At 37.7% G+C, this 27,457-nt stretch overlaps 1 protein-coding gene across 3 annotated transcripts in view; it reads left to right on the top strand.

Annotated features, from left to right (window-relative positions):
* The window catches only part of NSMAF (neutral sphingomyelinase activation associated factor), a 50,245-nt gene extending 23,772 nt beyond the window's left edge, over nt 1-26,473 (top strand). For 2 of the 3 annotated variants that reach the window (XM_025041180.1, XM_025041178.1), the window contains exons 10-31: nt 2,577-2,706; nt 4,361-4,432; nt 5,914-6,022; nt 8,128-8,304; nt 9,416-9,495; nt 10,021-10,111; nt 10,215-10,278; nt 11,256-11,307; nt 11,651-11,771; nt 12,164-12,295; nt 13,067-13,109; nt 13,422-13,585; nt 14,988-15,096; nt 16,507-16,565; nt 19,130-19,197; nt 19,970-20,037; nt 20,470-20,593; nt 21,514-21,597; nt 23,679-23,829; nt 24,277-24,379; nt 24,515-24,624; nt 25,794-26,473. In XM_025041180.1, the coding sequence (XP_024896948.1) occupies nt 2,577-2,706; nt 4,361-4,432; nt 5,914-6,022; nt 8,128-8,304; nt 9,416-9,495; nt 10,021-10,111; nt 10,215-10,278; nt 11,256-11,307; nt 11,651-11,771; nt 12,164-12,295; nt 13,067-13,109; nt 13,422-13,585; nt 14,988-15,096; nt 16,507-16,565; nt 19,130-19,197; nt 19,970-20,037; nt 20,470-20,593; nt 21,514-21,597; nt 23,679-23,829; nt 24,277-24,379; nt 24,515-24,624; nt 25,794-25,888 (2,206 nt within the window). In that variant the 3' untranslated portion in view covers nt 25,889-26,473. The remainder of the gene's footprint in view (nt 1-2,576; nt 2,707-4,360; nt 4,433-5,913; nt 6,023-8,127; nt 8,305-9,415; nt 9,496-10,020; nt 10,112-10,214; nt 10,279-11,255; nt 11,308-11,650; nt 11,772-12,163; nt 12,296-13,066; nt 13,110-13,421; nt 13,586-14,987; nt 15,097-16,506; nt 16,566-19,129; nt 19,198-19,969; nt 20,038-20,469; nt 20,594-21,513; nt 21,598-23,678; nt 23,830-24,276; nt 24,380-24,514; nt 24,625-25,793) is intronic. The other variant, XM_025041179.1, reaches the window with a different exon arrangement.
* The last annotated feature ends 984 nt before the right edge of the window (nt 26,474-27,457 follow it).

Here is a 27,457-nt window from a genome sequence, read left to right as displayed (position 1 = left end):
TAAAATAGTTTATTTTGGACTAATTTTCGATTTAAAGAAAAGATGTAAAACTAGGACAGAGTTCTTTTACCCCTCACCCAATTTCCCCCATTGTTATATGTTTAGTAGGACGATGCTGCCATCTTTTGTTGGATGTATTCTTAGATTTGTGATTTTTTTGGTGCTATTGAATTTTTATTTTCCAATTATTTGTTGCCGGTATACAGAAATACAGTTTGTTTGTTTTTTTAACACTTTGTATCCTATGACTTTTCCAGATTTACTTATTAGTCCCAATGGGTTTGTTTGGGTTTTTGTTTGTTTGTTTGTTTGTTTGTTTTTTGTAGATTCCATAGAGTTTTCTGTGTATAGAATTATTTAATCTATGCAGGACAGTTTCACAGAAATCCTTATGGCTTTTATTTCTACTTCTTGCCACATCGCACTGTTTAATTAATAGATTTGTTGGAGCAGACATCCTTGCCTTGTTCTTGAACTTATAGGAAAAGTATTTAATGTTTCATCATTAAAGAGTGATGCTAGCTATAGCTTTTTCAGAGATGCCCTTTATCAGAATGAAGAAGGTCCTTTTTATTCCTGGTTTGCTAAGAGTTCTTTCAAAAATATGCTTCAAATTTTGTTAAATACTTCTGTACTTATTAAGATGATCATATTTTTTTTATTCTGTTAATATTGTGAATTACATTGATTTTTTTCAATGTTGAACCAACCATGTATTCACGAGATAAATCTAACTTTATCATGATATATTATCCTTTTTATGTATTACTGGATTTGCTTTGCTGATATTTTGTAAAGGATTTTTACATCTATGTTCATGAGAAATATTTCTCCGTAAATCTTTATTTATTTGTCTGGTTTTGTTTTTGCCAGAGGTTTGCCAATTTTATTAATCTTTTCAAAGATACCAACTTTTGACTATTTTTCCATTTTATATAAAATCGATTTCCACTGTTACGTTTGCCTTCCTTCGACTTACTTTGGGTTTAACTTGTTCTTTTTCTAGCTTCCTGCAGTTTAGATCACCGATTTTAGACCTTGTTTTGTAGTATAAGTAGTAAACTTACCTATAAGCACTGCTTCAGCTGCATCCCACAAATTTTGATGTTATATTTTCATTATCATTCATGTAAAACTATTTCACGATTTCCTTTTTCATTTCTTCTTTTGGTTATTTAGGAATATGTTGTTTAACTTCCACAAATTTGGGGAATTTATTATTATTTTATTGTTATTGATTTCTAATTTGATACTATCTTGGTTCAAAGAATATATTCTACATGATTTCAATCTTTAGATATTTGTTGAGATTTGTTTTATGGCTTAGCACCTGGTCTGTCTTGGTGACTGTTTCTTATGTCCTTGAAAGGAATGTGTGCCCTGCAGCTGTAGAATATAGTGTTCTATGAATGGTCCAGTTGGTTGAAGATTGTTCAGATCATCTATACTTTACTGATTTTTTTGTTACTTATTCTATCAGTTACTGAGAGAAAGATGTTAAAATTGAGGTCTCTTTTATATCCTAACTGGAAGTAAAAATAAGTCTTTGTATACTTTTGTCTTGCTACTTATAAAGGAGATTTATTTTTAGCCCAGTTATCTAAGTAATTGCCTTAAAATGTTGATTATTTATTTCTTTTCTAAATGTTTAATTAGTAGAGCAAAAAGACAATGGGCTTTTTTTTTTTTTTTGACTATTTAAATAATTTAGAAGGGAGTAGTGGAGAAATCATCTTTGATTCATTTTACTGCAGTAAATCCACAAAAGAATATGCAATTGATCCTTGAACAATGGGGGTTAGGGGCGCCAATCCCCCACACAGTCAAAAATCTGTGTATATCTTTTGACTCCCCCAAAACTTAACTATTAATAGCCTACTATTGACTGGAAGCCATTTCAACATCATAAAGTCAATTAACACATATTTTGTATGTTCTATATATTATGTGATATATCCTTACACTAAAGTGAGCTGGAGAAAAGAAAATGCTATTAAGAAAATCATAAGGAAAATACACTTACAGTACCGTATGTAGTTTTTGAAAAAAACTCTCATATAAGTCGACCCTCCCAGTTTAAACCCATGTTTTTCAAGGGCCAACTAACTGGACTTTGGAACTGACATTTAAGTAATTGTAATTATGTGCTCATAGCCTTATAAAGTGTGGTGTGAAGTAAACGCTACTCATGTCAAAATGGTTTTTATGACTACAAAAGTAGGTCTTAATGACACAGAAATATAAAATTATGCGAATGTAAGGATAGCTTCAAGGTCAGTTTATTTTAGGAGGAGGAATAAGAGTTCAGCTAAAGGATAATTTAGTAACATTTACTTGTCTGTCTTCTGTAATACTAACCTCATCTGTGTTTTAAAAATCGAGTTTTTCTTACACTATTTAAAAAATGTCAGTTTTATTTAAGCAACCAATTTATATTACCATTTATCTTGTATTAAATTAGTTTTAGACAAATTTTATGCAGTCACATTGTAGCTTTCTTAAAGTTAAACCTAGAAAGTAGATAGACTTCTGATTTTTTTTTTTTTTTTTACTTTTGCTAAAAATTATATTCTCAGATTTCAGAGTGTTTCTGAAGAACTACACATGGAATGCCAAGCCGAAATGGTGACACCTCTGGTGACAAATCCCGGACATGTGTGCATCACTGACACCAACCTGTATTTTCAGCCTCTCAATGGGTACCCGGTGAGTGAAGACCCCATGACCAGATGGAAAGCTCCTTTAGCACCGGAGCATTCACCTTATGTTCTCTTCCCTGTGAACTTGACTTCACCATTACACTGTTCCCACATTTTGGTGAGGATCGAAATTACCGTCTGTACTCCTTCCGGCATGCGTGTATTTACCAAGCTCTCTACGTAATCTTGTGTAATCTGAGTTTGAGCTCTTCTGCTCTCTTCTCAGTCATTTTGGGGTTACTTGCTCTCAGTGTCGTGAAAAGAAACCCTACCCCTCCTGATTTTAGTAAAGGGTCAGTGGAGTTTATACACCTTTCTGCTTCGAGGCATTTCTGGAAGAGACCAGTGATGTATATGAAGAGTAAGAAGAAATGGGTGTTTTCTGTCTATCTGCTTATTTACACACCAATGTCATCATTTCTCGTTTTTCCTTAATCACAACCAAATCAGTAGATCTGACTCGTCCCTGTAGAAGCAGTGCCAAGCTGTCTGTCGCTCCAGTCCAGCGGTGCACGCGGAGGGTGTAATGAGGCCGCTCCAGCGCTCCCGCTGAGAGGGTGGAAGCCGTCTTCTCCCTCACGATGACTTTAGACTTACTAGGCCAGAAAGTAAAGAGAAACTCCGATTTCTACAGTAAAACTCGTAAACATTTGTTGTTTTATCTAGATCTGGCCCCTTTTTGGAGTGGTTCGTTAAAAGAACAGAAATCCCAGAACACTCTGACACTGCCGCTGGACCACTTGGCAGGGCAGTGCAAAGACCGAATGCTTTCTGCTGTCGAGGGCTGTATTCTGGAAGTTCTCTAGGCTGGTCAGTCATTCTGTGTCACCGAAACACCTAATACCTTTCTAGATGAAAGACGGTGCTATAATAATTCTGTCCACCAGGTGGTAGGGCAGGCTGGCCGAGCCCTCCAGTAAACACAGTACACATTGCTGAGGGGTATTCTCCTAGTGGTGTAGTGAATTGTCTCGGCCACTACTGTTAGTATTGCTTGGGGTCAGGACCTTTTGGAAAAATATCTGAGTATGTGCCATAGTCTCAGGATCCATTTATCCCTCCCACTCATGAGAAGGAAGATTATCTTATCACCTTTTAGCCAATCTCAGTGCCTTTTCTAGCCTCATTTCTCTCTTGCTAGCATTTTAAGGCTCTAGAAAAGCAAGAAAATTGCCCTCCTTATAAAGAAAGAAAAAATTTAGAGGCCCTGCTTTCTACTATAGTTGTTTATGAGCCTTAATACACTATAGTTTTTAAGGAGATAAAAGACATTGTAAAAAAAGATGAATCTGCACTAAGCAAATCATTGCTCTATAAAAAGATAGCAGAATTCATGAGAGGTTATCTACACCAATCCTTTAATATTCAGAATCACTCAGCAACCTTGCAATAATCAGAAAGATAGGTGAGTGCATTACCATATTTTTGGTGCCTAATGGAGGTAGGGGGACTTGTCCAAGGTCATAAAGCATGTGAAAAAGGGCAGACCAGAATGTAAAACCAGATATGCCTTGTTCTAAGATCTCGCTTTTCACCTGTTCATTCACTCGTAATGTATTGAGAAGACAAGATTGGTCATTTCCTCTGCTTTCTGATACTAAAGGACAATTTCTAATTGTGTCAGAATGTTGACATTTGAGATTGTCTTTTTACTTTTAAAGAAGCCCGTGGTCCAGATAACACTCCAGGATGTCCGCCGCATTTATAAAAGGAGGCACGGCCTCATGCCTTTGGTGAGTTCAAGCAGAATGTCCATTCTGGGTGGGTGATTGCTGTACTTTTAGTTTAGCCAGTGGTTTAGTAACTTATAAACAGTCAGGGCATATCTGAAAAGTGCATATGTAAGCAAATGGACTCAGTCTTGCTGCTCTTTGTTTTGGATGAGCTAGAAATTCATAAAGGAATCAGTCCTTTCTCTGTGTGAGAGGGCTGTTGCAAAAATATTTTGTCTCTAAGAGCAGGAGAGCTCAAGTGCGCTTCCTCGAGTTTCTCACTCCTGCGTTCTCACGTTTCTGGACTTACGCAGGGGAAATGTATGCAGAACCAACCCAGTGCCACTTGCCACCTCCTGTTCATAGCAGCCAGGTCCTAAAGTAAAATCTGGAAGCTAGTACAAAATTAACTCTTCAGTGGAACTGGAGCGTCTTCACAGTTGACATATTATTTCAGCCTTTGGGCTTGTTAAGGGAGAAAAATGAACAAAATAACCAATTAAATCATATAGGCAGTTCTTCCCACCATTCCCCTGAATAAGCATATGTCCATACTTATGTTCGTCTTACATGCTTACCTTAGAAACCAATCCCCACATAAGGTTTGATTCCAAGGTGTTTTAATTTGACATCAATATAAATTCATTTGTTTTCCTTTGAAGATTAACCAATAACTGACCTGCTGGCATTACAAAAAGCATTGTGGAATTCTAAGCATCTCATTTTTATTTTATGTTTGTGAGATTCACCTGTTTTCCTGCCTGTTTTACTTAAAAGGCTACTCTACATTTCCAGTGCTAATAGAGGATTATGGGAACAGATACTATTAAAAATCTCCTCCTTTGGGTATAGAGTCAGATAAAGGGAAGAAATTAACATTGTCTTCTGTGTAACAGGCAATTTATATACAGTATTTTGTTTATGATGATAATCCCTGTGAGGTCGATGACATCCTATTTTATAAGGAAATTGAGATTCTAACAGTTAATTTCCTCTGTTCCTTAACTGGTAAATGATGAAAGCCTGTATTTGAACCAAGGACAACTCTGCTTTCATCATTTCTTTGTCTATTCCTGTCCTTTCTCAGCCTTACCAACACAACATTCACAAATCTCATAGTTTTCTCAAGAATAACTGCAAGTTATTAGTTGAATGGGTTATTCAATTATCAATCTGTTAGGTTGACGTATAGAAGAAAGCTAAACATTTGTGTTTGAAGAAGATATGTGAAGAAAACAGATCAGCCAATTTTGAATTTCAAAATACTAAATTCACTAAATCTACTATCAATGAAAATATTCAACACCAAAAAGGTATTTTTAAAAGTTTAGAGATACATGTCTTCTTCTCAGGAAATTTATCAAATTTATAGCTGGAGAATGAATACAAGACCTACAAATAAAAAATATAGATGTTTAAGTAAAAGGCTTTTGTAACTGTAAGTTATTGTAACTGCAAGATGAATAAAATGTCATTTTATTCTTTTCTTTCTGAATTTATAGGGCTTGGAAGTGTTTTGTACAGAAGACGATCTGTGTTCTGACATCTACCTAAAGTTCTATGACCCTCAAGATAGAGATGAACTCTATTTTTATATTGCCACGTATCTAGGTTTGGTGCTCACCTTCATTGTATATATTCATATGAAGGTAGTTCAACTCCTAAGTAACTGGGATAGATGATAAGAGAAGGAAAATGCTCTATCTGTGTTATTCTAGTTAGTTTAATCGGTTATTCAGTTATCAGTTTGAATGGCTGAATTAAATTATTCATGTTTACAAAGTTGCCAGATGGCTAGAATTGCCTCTCTATGGTTCTATTTATTTCTTTTCATTAGTAACTGTAGTTGGCAAATTGCCCTCATCCCATCGGCTATAACCCAGTCATGTGACCCTCATCTAGCACAAGAGAAGCTGAGGGGAAAAAAATTAAGGGAGATTTAATGAATTGTGGTAATAGTTCACTCCAATTGAGTGTTTTAAAAATTCTTGATAAATATTTTTTTTTGTATTTTAACAACACCCGATTTGAATGGATCGTAAAGAATCCACCTAGTTATCTTTATGTCCAATCATGTCTTATGGAAACCAAGATTCTGTTTCTCAATGTGAGACAGTGAGTTATCTAGTCATATGTTTGTGATCGTTAATTGTGGTCTCAATCATGAGCAGGAAAACAATACAGAAGGAGCACATGAGCCTTCTAGGCTCGGTTTAGTACTGTGGGACTCAGTTTGCTTTTAATTAATATTTCCTCAATCTTTCATGGAAAATGTGAATCTTCTTCCCTTTATCAGAAAGAACACCTATATTTTTCTTTTCAAGCATAAATATCTTAAGTTGTTTGGCCAAATTAAATTATTCTTGTTTACCTGGTGCCAGATGACTAGAATTTCGGAATGATTTTTAAAAATAGATATTGGGATTTTGTTAATACCATCTTAATTTTGTTTAATAGTCTAGTGTACAGTGAAACCATTTATGAGGTACATTGTGAAGTACTTCCTTAGGAGTGAAATTTTCCTTCAAGGAGGAATAATTTATTTTCAATAAGGAGCATATTTTATTTTACAAAAGGTTTAAGAGTTTATATTTTTTCTCCTCACATTAAGCTATTCAGTTTCACTTAATGCATAATAAGTATAGCTTTGGTACAGGTTTAGTGTTGTCTCCTGTCTCCTGATTTAACTTACTTATTTTTCTAACTATAATAACATTACAACAGAAACACAACTTTTGTGGTGAGTCTTAAAATCTCAAGTCAAAAAACTTGCCATGACCCAAAAAGTCTTCTATAAAGCTGTCTGTTCTCTTGAGCTTATTTCTAAAGTTGTTTAGACTTTCTCTGAGGTGTTCTGAGAATAGAAAATGAGGATAAATGTTTTGATTTTTAAAGCCCTTTCCTATCCCCGATTAGAGAAGAAACTTGGTAAAAGTAAATAGGAATAAATATTGAATCAACAAATGAGTCAGATAAGTTGCTTGATGCAGCCAATATAAAGTTGAAAGCAGAATTTTCAACTGAACAAAATAGAACAGTCGACTCATTTTATACTCTCCGAAAGGAAAGTTATCGTTGGCGCCATGTAACCTGTGATTCCATTTTTCCTGAGGTATTTCTGAGTGTCATCTTTCTGGTTCTTCTAGTTTGAGAAATCACGACTTCTTGCCAAATACCTTTTTTCTCCTTTAACAGTTTCTATATTCCTCACGTGCATAAATAATACACTCATTGACAATTTAGTTGTAGTGCTCCAAAATAAAAGGTCGTTTTATTTTGATTTCATAAAAAAATGGAGGAAATAAACTTTTGCAAATGGGCATGGCCTCTAAAATGCATTAAAACTCAAGCACTTTTGGAAAAATTCTTTGTTATATATTATCAATTATTATAATATTACAAATATGTTACCTTGTAATATTTATATACTTGCTCCATACCTTTACATTTGTCCTATACTATATATTTAATGTATATGATGTGTTTTCTACACATATTTAATAATTTTCCCTCTTCGATCTTTGAGATATTCATATTTAATGGAACAATTATTTAGTAAAAACAAACCGTAGCCTCATTTTGTTTTTCTTAAAATGTGTTTTTCAAAACTGCATAGAAGGGTCCACATTTAAAGCATATGGCTTTTACATACCAAGTAAAACTTAACCAACATTTGCCAAGTTCAGTGGTGACCTCGAAGGCCCTGTCCTCCTCAGAGCACCATGTCGCAGAGCGCACTGCCGAGAGCTACACGCTGCAGTGGCAGCGTGGGCACCTTTCCAACTACCAGTACCTCCTGCACCTCAACAACCTGGCCGACCGCAGCTGCAATGACCTCTCCCAATACCCGGTGTTCCCGTGGGTAATCAGCGATTACTGCAGTTCAGAACTGGGTGGGTAAATGCCACGAAGCTTGGTTTTTAAAGGAGAGAATAAGTTGTGTCATAGAGTCATGAGGTGGTATTTGAATAGATTAGAACCCATTTCGATTTTATTACTAAAGATTGTCAGTTTTCATTTCAAGATAGTGGATAAGTGCTATATAAATTATATGTGCTTTATATGTTTTCTCCACTGTCTCTTAACTTTATTATAATCCTAAAAGAAAATACTCACGTACTTCTTGAATGACATGCCTAGAAAATATGAATGTGATTTTAAGCCAGTATTATCATTATTACCTATACATAACACGTTTTGAAATACTTTAGTTTTCCACTTTGAAAATTATTTCAGATTATCATATTATATTTAAATTCACATAAAAAACGTGATTACCAAAGTAATAACTATTCATTATAGAACATTTAGAAAGTACTGAAATATTCAAAAGGGAAATAAAAATCATCAATAATAACATTACTGAGAGGTAGCCTTTAAAAAATGTTTTTTTCAATTATAGTTGAGAGAGGTAGGCATTTTAATTTTGTGGTATATGTACTTCAAATTATTTTAACAAAAATTGTGATCACGTTATAATTTTATTTTGTAATATTTTAAAATTACATACTGTGAACAATAAATTCCTTTTGACAGTTCACTTACTGGGTCCTTATACTTGAAAGAGTGAGATTTTCTAGGAATATGAATTTATTTCTCTGATAACATTCATGTCCCTAGTTCTCAAATCATGCTATTATCACAGAATTATATTCACTGGAATTAAAATTTATAAAGTAAATCTCAGTAGAAGAATAATGACTTAAAATTTTCATTGTTTTGTTGTTTTACTTGGAATATAGTTTTTTATCAGTAGGTCTTTTTCAGAAAAATTCAGGGCATTTTCTAGTTAGAGATACTACTCTTGAGTGGCTGTTGCTAACTTAAAACTCAGAAATTCTCACTATCAGAAATACTACAGTTCTAATGAATGTGTCTTAATTTTTAAAAAACTTTTGTGGAAATAAATGTGTGTTTAGGAATCAATTCAGGGGGATACTAGATAAGCTTGCTTCTTTATTTATTTTGATTAATTAATTTTTAAAAACATATTTATTTATATAGATTTGTCAAATCCAGGAACCTTCCGAGATCTTAGTAAGCCAATCGGGGCCCTAAATAAGGAACGGCTGGAGAGACTACTGGTACGTGTACAGAGGGATTCTGGGTTAATAAGAACTTAATGGCCTGTGTTTTTAGAGTGACTGAAACTCGTTTCTCTAAAACTTAGGGGAGATATATCCGAAGTGATCATGGTTCTTCTCATTCCCCTGCTCTGCCCGCTGCCTTCCCCCATGAATTTAGCTGCTCACCATTTGTATTTTTTGCCTACAATTCAGGAAGTAGGAAGCTGACCTGATTACAAGTTTACTACCTATTTTCATGAAGGTGCTCTCTGGTAAATAGCAGAAGAGAACAGAAAATCCATTCTGAATATGCAATCCAGCACCAACATTGTTACCACTGAGCCAAGAAAACCAAAATACTTGTCACAGCAATGCTGTGTCTGTGCACAGATTTTTCTCCTTCTTTTTATCTTTCATTTTCTTATTCGACAGAGATATTATGAAATATATACCCATGCCATGATTTCTTTTAGTATTACTCCTTGAGTCACTTATTATTCTCATAGCCAACATTTAGTAGTATTTTTTTCCCATATATTGTAGACGCGCTACCAGGAGATGCCGGAGCCCAGGTTCATGTACGGCAGTCACTACTCCTCCCCCGGTTACGTGCTGTTTTACCTTGTTAGGATCGGTGAGGCTCTTTACCATCCCCCGCTCCCCAATTCAGGGTTATCTCACGGGGATTCTCCAGTGATTCTGTGATTTCACGTAACTCTGATTATTTCCCCCTCTAGCACCAGAGTATATGCTGTGCCTGCAAAATGGAAGATTTGATAATGCGGACAGAATGTTCAACAGGTTTGACATAAATGCCTCACCCATTTTTTAAACTTTCTAAATATATATATAATATGTTTGTTTCAAAAAACTAGGTATAATCAAAATATAAAGATATGTAAAAAATCACTAATTGTTATATCCCTTTTAGGCTTTTTCTGTGTGTGTGTGTGTGTGTGTGCGCGCGCGCGCGCGTGTGTGCGTGCACGTGTGTGTAATTGTGAGAACATACTTTAAATATAGTTATTTCCCTGCCTTTTGTAGCTTCATATTAAATCTTGAATTTTTTCCCATATTATTAAGTGTTCTTCAAAATAGTGTCATTTTAAAATTTAGTGTATTACATCCTAACCTATGTCATAATATATTTTTTAACTGTTTTAATCATTTATTGTTGGGCATTTAGACTGTTTTCAACATTTTATTATTCTACATAATTCTGCTTTGAATTGAATACCATTCCCTGTGAGTGTGTAAATAACTTTTTTTTAATTGTAAAAGTAGTATTTTCTCGCCCTCCCCAAAAAATCAGAAATTAGAAACAAGAAAATAGAGTTCACTTGGCACCCCACCACGCTGATAATATTAATTGTTAATCTTTTAGTCTCTGTCTTTTCAATCTTTTTCTAAACTCTGTGTATGTTTATTTATAATCCTTTTTGAAATGAGCCTTTAAAATAGTTGTGTTATTTTTCCAGTGTTTAAGCACCTGCTTCCGTTGGCCCTTTAGTGAGGCAGTATGTGGGCGAAGGCTCATGGCAAGGGCTTGGAGATGTCCCATCCGGGGCTGTATTCTGACCACGCTCGGTCCTGTGAGAGCCTAGAAAATTTTTTCTCATTTGTACAAGGGGGATTCAGGTGGAAATCAAGAACTCTGAGTTAATGAGAGAAATAAGTTACTATAGGTAAAGTGTAGAACTCCTCTGTCCAGAGAAAGTGCTACGGTGGCTGTTTCCAGGCCCGGGAGTTAAAAGCAGTTGAATTTGTTTCATTTTTAGCATTGCAGAAACTTGGAAAAACTGTTTGGATGGTGCAACAGATTTTAAAGAGGTAAGCAGTTTAAAAAAGCTAATGTGTAAAAATGTCAAATCACTATATTGTACACCTGAAACTAATATAACCAATATAAGAGTATATACCAATTATACTTAAATTAAAATATAAATTTACCAGAGGGTAGTGGGGAGGGGTAGGTAGATGGGGGAAGAGAAAAAAAGAAAAAATATTAAATCATTCCTTCAATTAAAAAAATAAATGAAAACTAAACCAAACTAAACTAAAATAATATGTATAAATTTTTAAAAAGCTAATGATTCACTGGGTTTGTGGTTTCTAACTGCTTAAAAAATGTTTATTGCTGTCCTTTTTATTTTTCTGTCCCTGAAACTTTTAGTTGATTCCCGAATTCTATGGCGATGATGTCAGCTTTCTAGTCAATAGCCTGAAGCTGAATTTGGGAAAGAGACAAGGAGGGCAGATGGTCGATGATGTAGAACTTCCCCCTTGGGCATGGAGTGAGTACCACTTTGAAAGTAATGCATGATAGAAGTTCTTAACCTAGTAGTGGAATTTCAGTATTATTAACTATTTAATTGTGTGGATTGTAAAATAACAGCATAATTCTCTATCAAAATGAGGCAATATCACTCGTATTTCAAATCAGAAACGTTCAATGAGTCTGTGATGTAAAAACATTGATATATGCTTGAGAAACCTAAATGTTATAAAAAATATTTTTGCCACTTTCTCCCCCGCAAAATTTATATTTTATATGATGGAGGCAACCTCATTAAGAAATATGTACCTCTTGCCTATCTTAGAAACTTTATCTACATGTGGATAGACAAAAGAAATGAGAGAAAATAAAATGGAGATTATGATGTTTTGATCGAGTCTCATCTAACAGGTCCTGAGGACTTTCTACAGAAGAGCAAAGATGCGTTGGAAAGTAATTATGTGTCAGAGCACCTTCACGAGTGGATTGATTTAATATTTGGCTACAAGCAAAAAGGAAGTGAGGCTGTTGAGGCCCATAATGGTAGGTAATGGTCATTGAAAGTTCATTTAGCATTGAATAAAAACAAAACAACCCCTCACCAGCACCAAAAGAAAATGAGGGCAGAACGGTCAAATTTATTTCTTCACCAGAAGAATCTTATATCAGCAAACGGGGCCTTCTGGCCCAGTGACTCTGGATTAGACACTGAGTAACAGAGGAGGAAGTACTTTTGCCTAAAGAACATGAATTCGCCATGATGCCAAGAGGTCTTTCTTCTAAAGTCTTGCGATTTCAGCATGTACTCTCTATTCCATTCAATAATTTCAGTTAAAACTCAATCAAGACATGCTGGAACAGCTACCTCAGTTGCTGTGAAGGGCCCCAAAGTTTCTAATTGAGCAGAAGGAAACCAACACTGGTACACCTCCTTGTCAATTTCAGTTCTTACTTGCCTCCAGTTTTCTCAGTATCGATGACAAGGAAGTGGAGCTGGGAGTTCAGGCGGGACTTCTCATAGGCCAGTGCAGAGGACAGAGTGACTCATGCTTCCCCTCAGGGGAGGATAATGCCGAATGAGAAATACACTGAGATAATAGGTCCTCTAACCTGCCAGTTAGATTTCTGCTTAATGAAGATAATAATTCAAATTGATATTTACTGAAGTTGTATATTATTAGTCTGTTTTGCAAAGTGAAAATTAATTTCTTTGAATAAAAGTTTAAAGTGGATATTGAGTTTTAAAATTCTGAGCAGAGTGTATGATAACTGAACAGTGCATCTTTCAATAGCGTTTTATGTCTCTCTTTTCAGTATTCCATCCCCTGACCTATGAAGGCGGTGTAGACTTGAACAGGTACTTATATCTATAAGGAGTTTCTACTTGAGTTACAAAATATCTCTTTAACTAAATGATTAATGGAGTTATTTGATAATATGAAAGTGTGGAAACTTTACAATGAATTATCTTGCTTTCACCATTATGTGAGTTACTGAGCCTCAGAAAATTATCAGAAAATCTATGATGAGTTTTAGACCACTCTGGCACATAGTTGCTATTAGCATTTAAAGGTACTCTCTGTCCTGTAGGCCTGTATTATCTGAAGTGTGTGCTTTCAGGGAACTTGAGCTTAGTGGTTCACTGCATTGTTTGTGTTCTGTCCTAAAGCATCGAGGATCCTGATGAGAAAGTAGCCATGCTGACCCAAATCCTGGAATTTGGCCAGACACCGAAACAGCTCTTTGCGATACCACATCCTCGAAGGATTACCCCAAAGTTTAAAAGTTCGCCCCAAACCTTCAGTTGTAATGCTTCCATAGCAGATTCTCCAGGTAAATTTTGCAAAGAGAATGAGTGTCACCTTTTGTTTCTCTGTTTTGCTTAAGATGTTTCTGACGATTCTGAAGATCAGGAGATGAAACATGAACTGTCGTGCTCCTTAGCGATGATCGCTTTACCATCTTATCGTGGTGCTGCTAAAAACAAATAATAACAACAGCCTATATTTGTTGTTGTTTTGTTTGTTTTTAATATTGCCTTTAATATTTGTTTTTAATATTGCCTTTTATTTTCTGATGACTTGAGACTCGGCAGTATTTTTCTTGTGATGATTACAGTTCTCTTCTCTGTGCTTTTCCAAGCTGGCGTTTGATTCTTAACTACCCTTTTTTTCACATTGCTATGTCCTGGCCATGGCTGCTTTGTCACTATCCACCCCCCTCTTTCCTACTCTGCCCCAAAATGACTTCCTTTGTCCCTAATTCTCTTCCACCCCCACATACAGATCTTGAATTCAGGGTGCTCTCTTCGTTTGTATTTTCTTTTTTGATTGTTTGACAGACATTTACAGAATATCTGTTCTGTGTCAGGCTCACGCTAGGTGCTAACGTGAACTTGATCTGTTCTCACATCTAGTGTTTGGAGGGGGAGGAAAATACCTGCACCTTCACCTAGTTACCTGTGTTTTATGTTTCATATAAGACACCTCAAACCTGTAGGCTCTCAGAAGGAGTGTGACACTATATGGAACTTTAGGGACAAAATCACTTGATTTCTTATTATGTCCAAATTTATCTGTTCTAGGCACATTCAGTCTTAGGCACACACAGCTAGCTGGGTATGCTCTCAAGCATGGAGATAACCCCACAGGATTAAGTCATAAAGACCATTGGATTATCTTGTGATGCTTCTTAAACCCATGCTCAGCTTAGTTACCAGACCCATACCACTGTCTCGTGATTATTTTAAAAGGGGTAATTGTTCCAGCCCTTCTTGAAACAGAAGGGAAGGGATCAGTTAGCTAGGCCTGTCTGGGAGCACTTGCAGTAATTGCTTTCATCTCTGCTTTCTCCTCCTCAAAACTAAAACAGAACCGCAGCAGTCTTAGGGAACCATCCGATGTTTGCAAAGATTGCTGACAAGGAAATGGTTATTCAGTCTTGTGTTTCCTGATGTTCTCAAGTTACGGGCCAAGTGAAAACTTTGCAAACGTTGACAAAACGATAAAAACACTCTAGTGTTCAAAGATACTTTTTAATCTTTCTCCAAATGATTTTTCATATTATTTAGATTATGTGCCTTATTATTTTTCCTTGGCTAACAAGGAGCCTATCTATCAAGTGTATTTTGGTGGGATATTTTGTATTCTTGATTATTTGATTTTAATAGAAAATATTGTGACTCTAATGCTTGTCGTCTAATTTTGTTAACTCACTTAGCAATAATTTAATGTAGTCTCTCCAGGTGAAGAGTCTTTCGAAGACCTGACTGAAGAAAGCAAAACGCTGGCCTGGAATAACATCGCCAAACTTCAGTCGTATGAGCAGTATAAAATTCACAAAGAGTAAGAATGTCTCTGTCCGTCTTCGCAGAAGTGGTGAAACCATTTTAAGCTGAGTCAAGAAGGAAGTTCTCTTTCAATGTCATCTTGATTATTTTTTATCCCCCGAAAAGGTCTATAGTGATCAGCTCCATGAAGTCTATGTGGCAAGAGAGAGTTGGCACAAAACGGATTTGTGTCGGCCCACCATGCTGTCATTTCTGTAGTTGGTTTCTGTAGATGGGGTCTGTAGACAGCAGGTAGCTTTCTGCCTCTCACACTGAGATACGCAGCTCTCCGAGTCTTCAGTGATGTAAAGCCACAGGATAAACAGTATATTCTTCCTAAGTGTTGAATTTACTGATATTGTAGGGGAAAATACATCTTTTTAAAAAATGATAAGGAATGTGTGTGTGTGTGTGTGTGTGTGTGTGTGTGTGTGGCTCTCCGAGTCTTCAGTGATGTAAAGCCACAGGATAAACAGTATATTCTTCCTAAGTGTTGAATTTACTGATATTGTAGGGGAAAATACATCTTTTTAAAAAATGATAAGAAATGTGTGTGTGTGTGTGTGTGTGTGTGTGTGTGTGTGTGTGTGTGTGTGTGGAAAGAGAGAGAGAAAGAGAGAACATTGTAAAGTCCACAGGAATTTTAAATATAATACCTATACCACCGAGAAGCTGGGCTTGCTGTCAGCTGTGGGGGTGGGGGGGCGCGTTGAGTGTCCCTGTCTTCTGCCATGAAGGATATTTGTGTACTTGGGCAGAACGGCTTGAGAAGCACTGACATCACCTGATCTGCCGTGTTACAGATAAGACAAGGCTCGTCCTGCCCATGACCATGGGCGTTTTGTGAAGGGAACATGCCGTTCTGCTTTGGATCAGTGGTTAAAAGCAGAGCTCGGCCTCCTGAAAAGAATGCGTAGTTCCTCCTTACTCATTACGGCAATGGCTGTTCTCTCTCCACATCTCAAAACGACTCATGGAAAGGGGCCTGTAATTCAAGGCAGTGACCATGTGAACGAACCTTTAACAGGACATGCTAGGAGCAGCCAGTGGTGTCCTCACTGCACAGATGCTCGGTACATTGTGTTCAGTGACGAGGCCAGTGAGGTGATTGTAAAGAGTTTCAGTCATTCGGGCGATGGTCACATACGGCGGAATTGAAGGAGAAGAAGCATTAGTTGTCCTCCAGTTGTCAGAAATGTTAAGCTTTGCGTGCGGCAGCTCGGGAAGCTAGGAGTGGGACTGTTTCCTTAGCCCCAGGTATCACCAACGGAATTAATTAGTGATGATTTGGTAATGGTCTGATCCAGCAAACGAGCTGTGAATCAAAAAAATACAGAAACTCGGTAAAATTAAATCAAAGACTAGAAAGAGACAGGTGTCCTAGCACGAGGTGGGTGGTGATTGACGAAACTTTGTCTTTGAACAGGGCGGTTACGGGCATAGCGGTCTCTTGCAATGGGTCCTCAGTCTTTACGACCTCACAAGGTATGTTTTCCTGCCCGAAAAGTGGCTTACCCAGAATCAGAAAGTGTCCGAGTTCCTGAACTCGGTCCAGGGCTGTGCTTGGTGTTCTCCCTCCATGGAGGATACATTTTGAGCAATGAATTTGTGATATATTACTTACAATTTTATGTAGTTTGTTGTGAAAAAAAATACCTTTCTGTTGCTGAGAAGGTTTCCCAAAATTTAAGGGATGGGGCAGCAGGAGCTCGCTTTCCATCTGCCTGCTTGCGGGGAGCCCTTCCCACCTCAAGAGGGCGTTTGCCCTGGGATGCCCCCTCCCCCGCCCCGCCCCATCACGCAGAGACCCAGCAGCTGCTGTCAGAGCTGCAGCATGGGCGAGTGCGTTTGCACATGGAAATGCAGATTTGCTGTGAAGCTTTTCATTTTTGTCACTCAGTATATATTCAGGCTGTTTCTTGTAGGATTTAGCTTGAAATCTAATTCTAACATTGTTAATGTACTTATACATTGTCAAAATTATGAAAAACCCTGCAGTGGCTGGTTGATACGACTTGTTACTATATTTTAATGACACGTTAAAATTTTCCTATATTGATCTTAAAAAGGGACTAAGCATAAAGCATCTCTTGCTGTACATACCATTGCTTTCTCTGGCAGTCTGTGCGTTATGTAATTAATTAAAGCTTGCCCTGTCCCTAGTATGGTCCATGTGCGGTGGCAGGTGCTCTGGGAGGTGTGAAGACGAAACGGGTAATATGTTATGATAGGTAAAACCTACCCTGTTTGGGTTTTAAAATAACCAGTTCTACCCCCAAATTAGTAGCTGACTGTTTTTGAGTCTACTTGCTCTTTTGTCTCTATCATAGGAAATTATATTTTTCATCCATTAAGTTAAGAAATGATGCTATCGAACTAAGCCCTTCAGAGTGAATCAGCCGCTCCTCTCAGATTCTGTAATCCTGGTTTTTTATCTGTAGCATGTCATTCCTTTCTCCTTGAAATACAGTCTAAGATTTCATAAAACAGAACTTTCCGCAAAGCACAGAAAATGATTCCACTGTAGACTAAGGGAGGTCAGCTTGCAGCATGCGCCCTGGCCCACGCTGGGGCCACTGAGGCCACGATGCCCCGGTGGAAGGAAGCAGCCGTGTTTTGCCAGGGCTCCCACCTGCTGCGTCTGCCAGCGTTGTCACACGGCGCGGAACGCTTCCTTTGAGCAAAGCTCACGTCTTAGCTGGATTTGTCTGACGTGGTTTGTCGAATCCTTCAGTGTGTTGTACTTGTATGACCTTCTGAACCACGAGTTTTAGGAACATCAAGGCTTTAAGCCCGTGAGGCTTATTGAGCATTATATTGCTTCTTGGTGAATTTGCCAAATAAAGGAAAGAAAATGGTTTTTTTTTAAGTCGCTTTATTTTTCCTATTTGTTTCTTCTCAGTCTTAATAATTCATATTACTGATTGACATATGTATCCTGATTGTCACCCCGAAGTTACGTGTCTTTCTCAGACATGCAGTGTGTGTTTACATACATGGGCATGACAGGAACGTTCCCATCACCTGTGAGACTAGCTCTTCCAGCCGTCTGTGACGCGATTACCTCTGGTATGGCAAGGAACCTTCAGTTCAAGAAAAGCATCTTTATATACCAGGCTGGCTTATGGTTTTCTGTAGGATGCGCCAAATTAATAGGCTTAAGTAGACTTCACAATGAATACTCGGAATTGCCTATAGAAAGGTCTTTTTTTTTTTTTAGAATCAAAAGCAAGGTTGAGAAGAATAGCAGAGTAAATTACGTCTCTCAGAAAAGTTCAGGCGATATTGTGTTCATCTGTTTTTGTTTTCAAGCTAATGCTGGACAATGTTTTACTTAGACTTATGTTTATAAAGTTTCAGGTCTTCTGTGTGTTGGTGTTGTAAAAATTAGGTTGAAATACTAAATTTTACTATACAAAAGAAATTATTTAAATCTCATTCTGACCTTTTATCTATCATGTTGTATGTTTACAAATTAGGAAATGTTGCATATGTCAAATATGGGATATTTGGAGCACATTGTGATTTGTGAGTCATGATTTTCAAGAGGTTTTGGTACACTTCTAAAACTTCTGTTAGGGAAATTAAAAGCTTGGACATCTTAATCCCTACTTCATTATTTTTTGGAAAGTTGGCAATTCTCTTTCATAAATGCTAATTTAGTACAAGGTATCACACCACAATTGGGCTATTGGTTAAAAAAAGAAAAAACAACTTATATTGCCACAGTCTTTTCTTTCTTTAATATTAAAATTGCTCTTTTACACCTCTTTAACTTCAGCTTCTGTCAGTCACTAGACAAGTCCGTGTTCAGTCATGCTGCAAGGTCAGCCGTGTGCTGTGTCTGTGCCAGGTTTTCACTGGTTTCCTTGTCATGGGGCCACAGATCACAGAATCTTAATGTAGGATGAGGCCTTCGGTCATCTCGCCCCGCTTACCACCCAGTGTAGACCAGGAGTGTTCTGCCTGGGGCGGAAGGGCAGCGTTCTTGGTCATGTGCAAGAGCCAGGAAGTCATTCTTATGGCTTGCTTTCTCATTATTAAATTAGATTCCACCTTGAAGATGTTTTCTAAAGAATCCAAAATGCTACAAAGAAGTATATCATTTTCAAATATGGTGAGTTCATTTTAATGTCAAATCACTATTATGCACTTCATTTTACATACACACAGATAATGATATTTTGTTTCTATCAAAACAATTGGGTTTATTCCTATGTGGTATCTACAGAATGCCTTAATTAGATTACTTTTAAATTTTTTTCAAGTTGCCTCTTTCTCATAATAATGTAATTTTATTTGTAGCCTAAAAAACTTGAACCTCTACCCAGTAGAATTCTCCTTAATAAACCCTCCCTCTGTCAGAACTGTTGGACTAAATGTGCATGCGCTACTGAAATAACGTATGCATGTCTGACTCGATGAGAACCAGTTCTTCTGAAAAAAACACATTTTATTGTTAATGCGTATCATCTGAAAGATTTGGAATCCCCTAAAGAATTTTGGAAGTTTTCCTTACCCATAAATCTGTAATCCGGGGGGCGCGTTTGCATTCTTGGGGATAATCCCCGCCCGCCTCCCCCATGATCTATGCCACTGTTCTCGGGGCACCCCCAGCCCAGGACAGTGAGCCAGGGCCTTCTGGAGCCCCGACTGCCACCAGGCCAGAGCCTCGTACCCTTGGCACACTTGGACTTTCTTTCCTGCATTTGGGAAGAAATAAGCCATCTTGAATTAGCCAGTTGAAAGAAACTTTGTAAATATGATGGAGGCTAACATAAACAGAATTTGAGCATTAATTGTCGGGGGGAATCTTATAAAAGATAGTTTACCATGTTAGGATTTTACTAATTATTGTAAATTATTAATGTTGATCGTTTGTATTTCAGGCTTTATCATCATGTTTACTTTTACCAGGAGATGCCACTGTCATAAGTTCTTCATGGGATAATAACGTGTACGTATCTGTGCTTGCTCCTTTGTTTCCACATGCACGCAGCTGCCTTTGTGGACATGAAGCAGGAAAGGACAGCATCTCCCACTGGCAGGACACTGTGTTGTGTCATTTTAGAAAAGGAACAAATAATAGATGAGGATAATACTGTTGGATTTGAATATGATTATTTGAATCTAATAATTTCTCTAATTGGACTCTATTTTTCTCTAAGTTTTAAATTGAGGTAAAAATACAGATGAGCCAGACCTGGAAATTTCTAGTTTTAAATTAAAGTTTTCAGTATTTTGGTTTGATAACATGACAACAAGAAATTTGTAATTCTAGTAGGCCTTAGTAAGTGTAGAGTTAAACAATGTTTCTTGAAGATGTGTTTAAGAGTCTTAAAACTAAGCTGGATATTGTTTTAATAGTTCTCATTATCTTTTTTGTTAGCTATTTTTATTCCATAGCATTTGGAAGACGCCAAGACACATTAATGGGACATGATGATGCCGTTAGTAAGATCTGTTGGCATGACAACAGGCTATATTCTGCATCATGGGACTCTACAGTGAAGGTTTATATATAATTGCTAACTAAAAGTGTTTGGATAAATACAAATATTATAAGTTCAACTACCTGTTAATGTATTCATTTGCTTCACTATTTTTCACAAAGTATGTAAGTGATACATAAGGATATGGAATATTGCCTGTTTTTTTTTTAATGTGTGTATTTCTCTATATGATAGGAAACTTTCATGATTTTTGTACTGTATAGTCAACTGGGGTTTGAATGATCTAGTGTTCATTAGACAGCAGAGTTATGGAGAAATGTACAAGTAGCAGCCTCTGTCATCTAGTACAGTTAGAACTAGTGTTCGATCAGTTAATTAGAAAATGTCAGGTTAAAGTGGGGAATCAGTAAAAGATATTGCATTTTATTGAAAGTTAGAGCATACAAATGCACAATTCACCATTCTACTGATGTAAGACCATCCGTAAACCACGCCATTATTCATCATCTTCATTTTCCCAACTTCATTTGTATAGAAAGAAAGCAAGAACCTAAAACTGGTAGAATTCCTTCAAAAGTTTTTCAGGAATTTTTCCCCCATTCTTGTAAATAAGTTTTTTTGCCTACACCTAATTTTAGTAATTTTTTTAGTGACTTCCCTTTTTGAGTCTTCTCAAAACATTAATAGACACAGCAGTTCTGTACTTGTATTTCCTTAGTTCACACAATACTTAAATCACATAATTATAATTACAACAGCAAATGCAAGGGATGGAAACAGACACAGGTCCAAACAGCACAGGATGCCGGGAAGGCAGACCCAGGCACTGCGGGAGAGGAGCCAGAAGCATACACAGCTCCAATTTGTTGGCGAGTGTGTTCGGTGGAGGTTGGTTAGTCAAGGGAGTTCTTCCTGAATGTTTTAGAAATGCTTTTATAGTAAACGTTTGCAAATACCTTCTGCACTGTGTCCCATCCTAGGTGTGGTCTGGTGTTCCAGCAGAAATGACAGGCACCAAAAGACACCAGTTTGACATGCTGGCCGAGCTGGAACATGACGTCGGCGTGAGTACTGGCAACAACAGGGCACAAAGGCTGCCCTTGAAGTCCAGGGCTTGCTGGAGAGTCTTGTTTTTACTTACGTGTTCATGATCCTCTGCTTTGTTTTATTTTGCTTATGTGAGGTCAGAGGCCAACTCTGTTCTTTTCTTTGAGCTGACTCTGGGTTTCCAAGTCTACTCTGTCCTTTTTACTCATTTCCTATTCCCCTAGAGAATTAGCTGCTGTCCAACTAGATTTTCAAAATACCCACCTCTGAGCATGGCATTGAATATTGGGGTTCCTTCAAACTATTTGGGGCAACAAGATGTGACCCATCTTTCATGTTTTCTGACACAGAAAGTAGAAGGGAGTGTTGCAGGAAGCGAAACCCGACGGAGGAATTTGGACATTCAGACAGCTTTGTTTAGAGGAAGGAGAATTTATTAGGCTGGCGGAGCGTGTGGGGGTTAACAGCTCCCTGCACGAGCTCGGTCTGGTTAGATTTATTACAGTTTATATACTTTTGCAGTGTCTATGCAAGGGGTGCGTGATTCCTTTGTCTGAGGTATTTTGCTTATGTGAGGTCAGAGGCCAACTCTGTTCTTTTCTTTGAGCTGACTCTGGGTTTCCAAGTCTACTCTGTCCTTTTTACTCATTTCCTATTCCCCTAGAGAATTAGCTACTGTCCAACTAGATTTTCAAAATACCCACCTCTGAGCATGGCATTGAATATTGGGGTTCCTTCAAACTATTTGGGGCAACAAGATGTGACCCATCTTTCATGTTTTCTGACACAGAAAGTAGAAGGGAGTGTTGCAGGAAGCGAAACCCGACGGAGGAATTTGGACATTCAGACAGCTTTGTTTAGAGGAAGGAGAATTTATTAGGCTGGCGGAGCGTGTGGGGGTTAACAGCTCCCTGCACGAGCTCGGTCTGGTTAGATTTATTACAGTTTATATACTTTTGCAGTGTCTATGCAAGGGGTGCGTGATTCCTTTGTCTGAGGTTTTACATGTCCCTCCTTACTCAGAGTGGGGAGGGGAGCTTCAAGTGGGAGGGCTGCAGGGGAGGAATGGTCTTACAGGTCGTTTGTTTTGTAGACTCTGAGACCTTGGTGTTATCAGGACGATTATAGGATTCTTGAACAGAGAGACGGACTCCTTAGGCTTACAGACAGAGAGCAGCACTCACTGATGTCGCACCCACTCAGCTCAGCGGGTTCCTTATCCAAAGGCTGAGCTCTAACTGTAACACAACAAACAGTTCCACACAGTCTTGACATTCATACACAGCTACAGAGATAACGAAGGGGCTGGAGAATCCTTGAGGTGGGGGATGCAGCTGTGGAAAACATGTTAACTGAAGAGCACAGGGCAGAATGGGAGAAGAGAGAGCAGTTTTAACAGGCTGTGTCAGTTATTTCCGCAGGCCCTTTCCTTTGCATTTTTTCAGATGCCTCCTCTCCTCTCTCAAGAGCACCTTTGTCGGGTGACACACATCCAACAGCTGAGGACACTGGCCCGATATCTGGACGGCCAAGTACACACAGCCTGGGGCAGACCAAGGCTGGGCTTTGCGCTTTTCACTCATTCTGTTTCCACTGGGTCACACTGCTGCACTTGGGCTGTGACTTACAGCACTGCCTTTCCTCTGAGGTCGTGAAGTGATGCCTAATGTGCATGGTCGACAGATTAGCCGAGGCTGAGAAATACTTAATGTTTTTCAAGATGTATATGCAAAGATAACCTTGAGTGATCCCCCTCTTCTCCCAGGTCCCTCAGAGCCACCCATCAGCTGTGCTTCAGGTGGTTTGGCACGTCACTACAATTTATTATTCATGGAGTTAGACTGTCGATTTTAGGCTGTTTTAAAACAGCATTAAATTTTCCTCTAACAATACTTCATTTGCTAGTATATGAAGAATTTCATTTTTAAATAAATTATCATTCAGTAGGTGATGTTGAAATACACCGGCATTAGCTGCTCCAGTACACTGTATCATAGAGCTTAATCTGTATCGTGTCTGCATATTTGAATTGGCCCAGAGAAACATAGCTTATGACCATAATTCCAAATGGAATATTTATTTGTGTTTTCTTCTTTAGGTGGATACAATCAGTCTAAATGCTGCAAGCACACTGTTGGTTTCAGGCACCAAAGAAGGCACGGTGAATATCTGGGACCTCACTGCGGCCACCATGTTGCACCAGATTCCATGCCATTCAGGAACTGTATGTGATACTGCTTTTAGCCCAGGTAGTATTATCCTTTTTAATACAGATGATAACAGAGGACATGGAATTATTATTTTAAAATAAGTAATGAGAATGCAAAAAGAAAAACACTGCTGACAAAAGAGGTTTTGCCTATAGCTAAGGCTGCTTCATGGCAGAGTAAAGTATACTTGTGCATTCTGCAGGTAGGAGAAAAGCTGTATTGGATACTATTCTTAATTCCTCAACTCACTAGAGAAATTAATTTATAAGATGTAAATGAACTCACACCAAAGGGTCATCAACCCAGTGTCTTAGAAACAGAAGCATTTTAAGGACAGGATAGTCATTGGTTAATAAAACAAGTAGCTCAAGGAAAATGAAAGTGAACGTTAGGCCACTGGATTCAGAAATAAAAATCTCAGACCAGAGTAATCTAAATCATGCTCTGAAGCTGTAGCCTGTATCTGTGTTTCACCTCGTGTTGTAGACAGTCGCCATGTCCTCAGCACAGGAGAAGATGGCTGCCTAAATGTCATCGATGTGCAGACAGGAATGCTTATCTCTTCTATGACTTCAGACAAGCCCCAGAGGTACGTTTTCTTGGGTTACTAGTGGTGAAGCCATTTACACAAATGGTCACGGTCATGTCACTTGGGCTTCCTTTGGCCAGTGTAATATAACCCTTCTTCATGATGAATAATGATTATTTCTAATCATTCTTGTAGGTGCTTTATCTGGGATGGAAATACTGTTTTATCTGGAAGTCAGTCTGGTGAACTGCTTGTTTGGGACCTCCTCAGAGGAAAGCTAAGTGAAAGAATACAGGGCCATACAGGTAAGGAGTTAGCAATTGACTTGACCTTCCTAAAATACTGAATTCAGACCTGCTTTCCCTGAAGTCCTAGCCACAGCAAACAAGAAAAAGGAATAAAAGGCATCCAAATAGGAAATAAACCTGTCATTTGCAGTTGACACGGTACTATATAGAGAGAGCCCTAAAGGTTCCACTGAAAAAAACTATTAAGAGTAGCAGGATGCAAAGTTACCATTCAAACCTGCTTTCCTTTCAGGGAGCATAATGTTCTGTCATAAAGTATCCCATGTGCCCTCTTGGTGTAAACATTCCCTTCCAGCATCCTTGTTACCTAAGTGATATGCATCTTTTGGGTCCTTCAGGATTTAGATTTATGTTGACAGACATTTGACTCCAAAAAGGAAGTTTTTATATTAACTTCCATGTGGAAAATTAAAAACTATAGTAAAACTCTTGTAGTTTTTATAGTTTTAAAAAACAATGCAGAAGTAATAAATTACAGTGAAAACTAAGTATTCTTCCCACGGCCATCTCCTCTTCTCAGTCCTCCTCCTTGGAGAACATTTTCCTGGCTTCATGTCCTCTCATTATCGAGAGGGTGTGTTGGCGTGTTAATCAGTCTGCTGTATTTTTCACTTAATAGTATCTCTTGGAGATTCACTGTTTGCTTACATTTGCATGGTTGCCTCCTGATCACTTGCAGGATTTAGTTTTTAATTCTTCTAGGATCTACGGTTGTAAGTATCCTTTGACTTCCCACTACAAGCAGTAACTCCTACCTTTCATTTTTCCTGTCGGTTTTCTATTTTTTCTTACCATTATCCACTGAAGTGATGTGTCATGCCTTTTTTCTCCAACTTACAAGCTTAAACTAACACTTTGACACTTCCAATAGAAATGGAAATAAATCAGCACTTACACCAATTCCTCACCTTCTCTCTCATCTGTCCTGACTTCTGTTAGAGGTATTTGTATTTGCATTCTCTTCTGTACCCATAATTCCCAGTTGCTTTAGCTGTACATTTAAATGGTTTCTTGTTCCTCACAAGCTATTTGTACCAAGTAGCTTTTAACTTCTACAGAGATTTCCTTATAGGATGAGACAATATAGTACTTACTAATATAAGTACTATATCTGTCGGGGTGTCCCAGGCAACTTACTTCCTAACCATTGTGTCTCTTTTTCTTAGGCGCTGTGACATGTATATGGATGAATGAACAGTGTAGCAGTATCATCACGGGAGGGGAAGACAGACAGATTATGTTCTGGAAATTACAGTATTAAGTGCCTTTTCCTCTCCTGAATATTAAATTGAACTCTATTTAATATATTTTGAAACCAAACTTTTAAATGAACTGGTGAATGTGCAATGATAATAATTAGAAGTTTTACCACATGAGAAATCTGTGGTTTTAAACTTTCTAAATCATGGTGACTTCACTGAAAGCTGTTAGTTGCCATCCTCTAAGGCAGATAAAGATATAGCAGTGTTAAGGAGAAAACATTACATTTATAAGGCCAATGGTTGGTCAGGGACAGGTTCGAGTGGCAAAGTAAGTAGCTATAAGATGCTACACAGGGCTGGGGAAACTTTCAGAAAACACTGAACAATTTAGAATTTTCCAAGAAAATGTACAGTATTCTCTACTTCTGAGTCACTCTATTTTGTCTTACTGATATACACAACTGCTGCCCATTGGGTTTTGGGTATGTATTTTCATGGAGTGTTACTTTCTATAACCTACTATCCCCAGATTCTAAGAACCTGGAGAAGGATTAGCAGTTGTTTACTGTGTATAGGATTGGTTTATTTCATTATAGCAATTAAATGCTCATCTTTTCTATGACATTAAAAATATTTTTCTGTAATGAAAGGAGTTTTCATTTTCTTGTTTAAATGACATTATCAAGAAGAGTACATTTTAAGAATGTCAAGTATCGATCCTTGTAGAAAACCATAGTGATGCGAATGTCGTTCTTACACTTTTGGAACTATTTTCAGACCCAAGTCTGGATATGAAGTAGATAATCTAACTGGGAAACCCTGGTTTGATTTTCTAAATTTCAAACAAGGTAAGCTAAGAAGTAGTAGCCCTGATTTTCTTTTCTGAACCAACCACAATTATGTGATTTAAAATTTTTCTTTACTCTTTAAAAACGTTGTATCTTGTAGCAGTGTGGCGTGGGGGAAAAACACAAATCAGACCAAGGTAAAAGAATTTTCAGTCTGTTTAAGTGTCATCAAACATCACCTGCTCTTGGGTGTTGCTCGGGAGTCCGCAGCCTCACCGAGCTCCTGCTGCTCGGACGGGGCTGGGGCGCAGACCTGCCAGAAAGCACTCCTAACCCTCCTGACACTCCTGCTCTCTGAGCACAGCGGGCCTTTCTCAGGGCCCCTGGATGTCAGGTGCTATGGGAGTGACTCTCTTTCACAGGCCCAAGGTGAATTTCACGTGCCTATTTTCTACACCTTGCACAGGTTTGCTGAAAGCCGCAGTTTCCAAATAATGCAGTAACAGACTAAAATTTAACTTATATTTATTCATATTTAATTAGAATAGGTATAAACCAAAATGAAGGAAAAAATGAAGATAAAGTGTCAATGCCATTTTGTTTGTTTGCAGGGAGGAGTCAAAAAATGGAACAAATTACTGAACAACATTCTAAGACCATCCCAAAGTAGCTAGGTTACATAATGGTAAGAGAAAAATGTCAAAATTAAGTATTATCCCACTTAATCTACAAATGAAAAAAGAGAATCAAAAGCTTATCCTACTTACTACAAGAATTTTTACATTAAATATATAGTGATTCATTTCTCAGAAAACGATACCAATAACTTTTAGAAGAAAG

The sequence above is a fragment of the Pteropus alecto genome, unplaced genomic scaffold, assembly GCF_000325575.1.
Source record: "Pteropus alecto unplaced genomic scaffold, ASM32557v1 scaffold87, whole genome shotgun sequence".
In the NCBI taxonomy this organism is placed as follows: domain Eukaryota; kingdom Metazoa; phylum Chordata; class Mammalia; order Chiroptera; family Pteropodidae; genus Pteropus; species Pteropus alecto.
The sequence above is the reverse complement of the archived record's forward strand: the minus strand, read 5'-3'. Positions and strand labels throughout refer to the sequence as shown.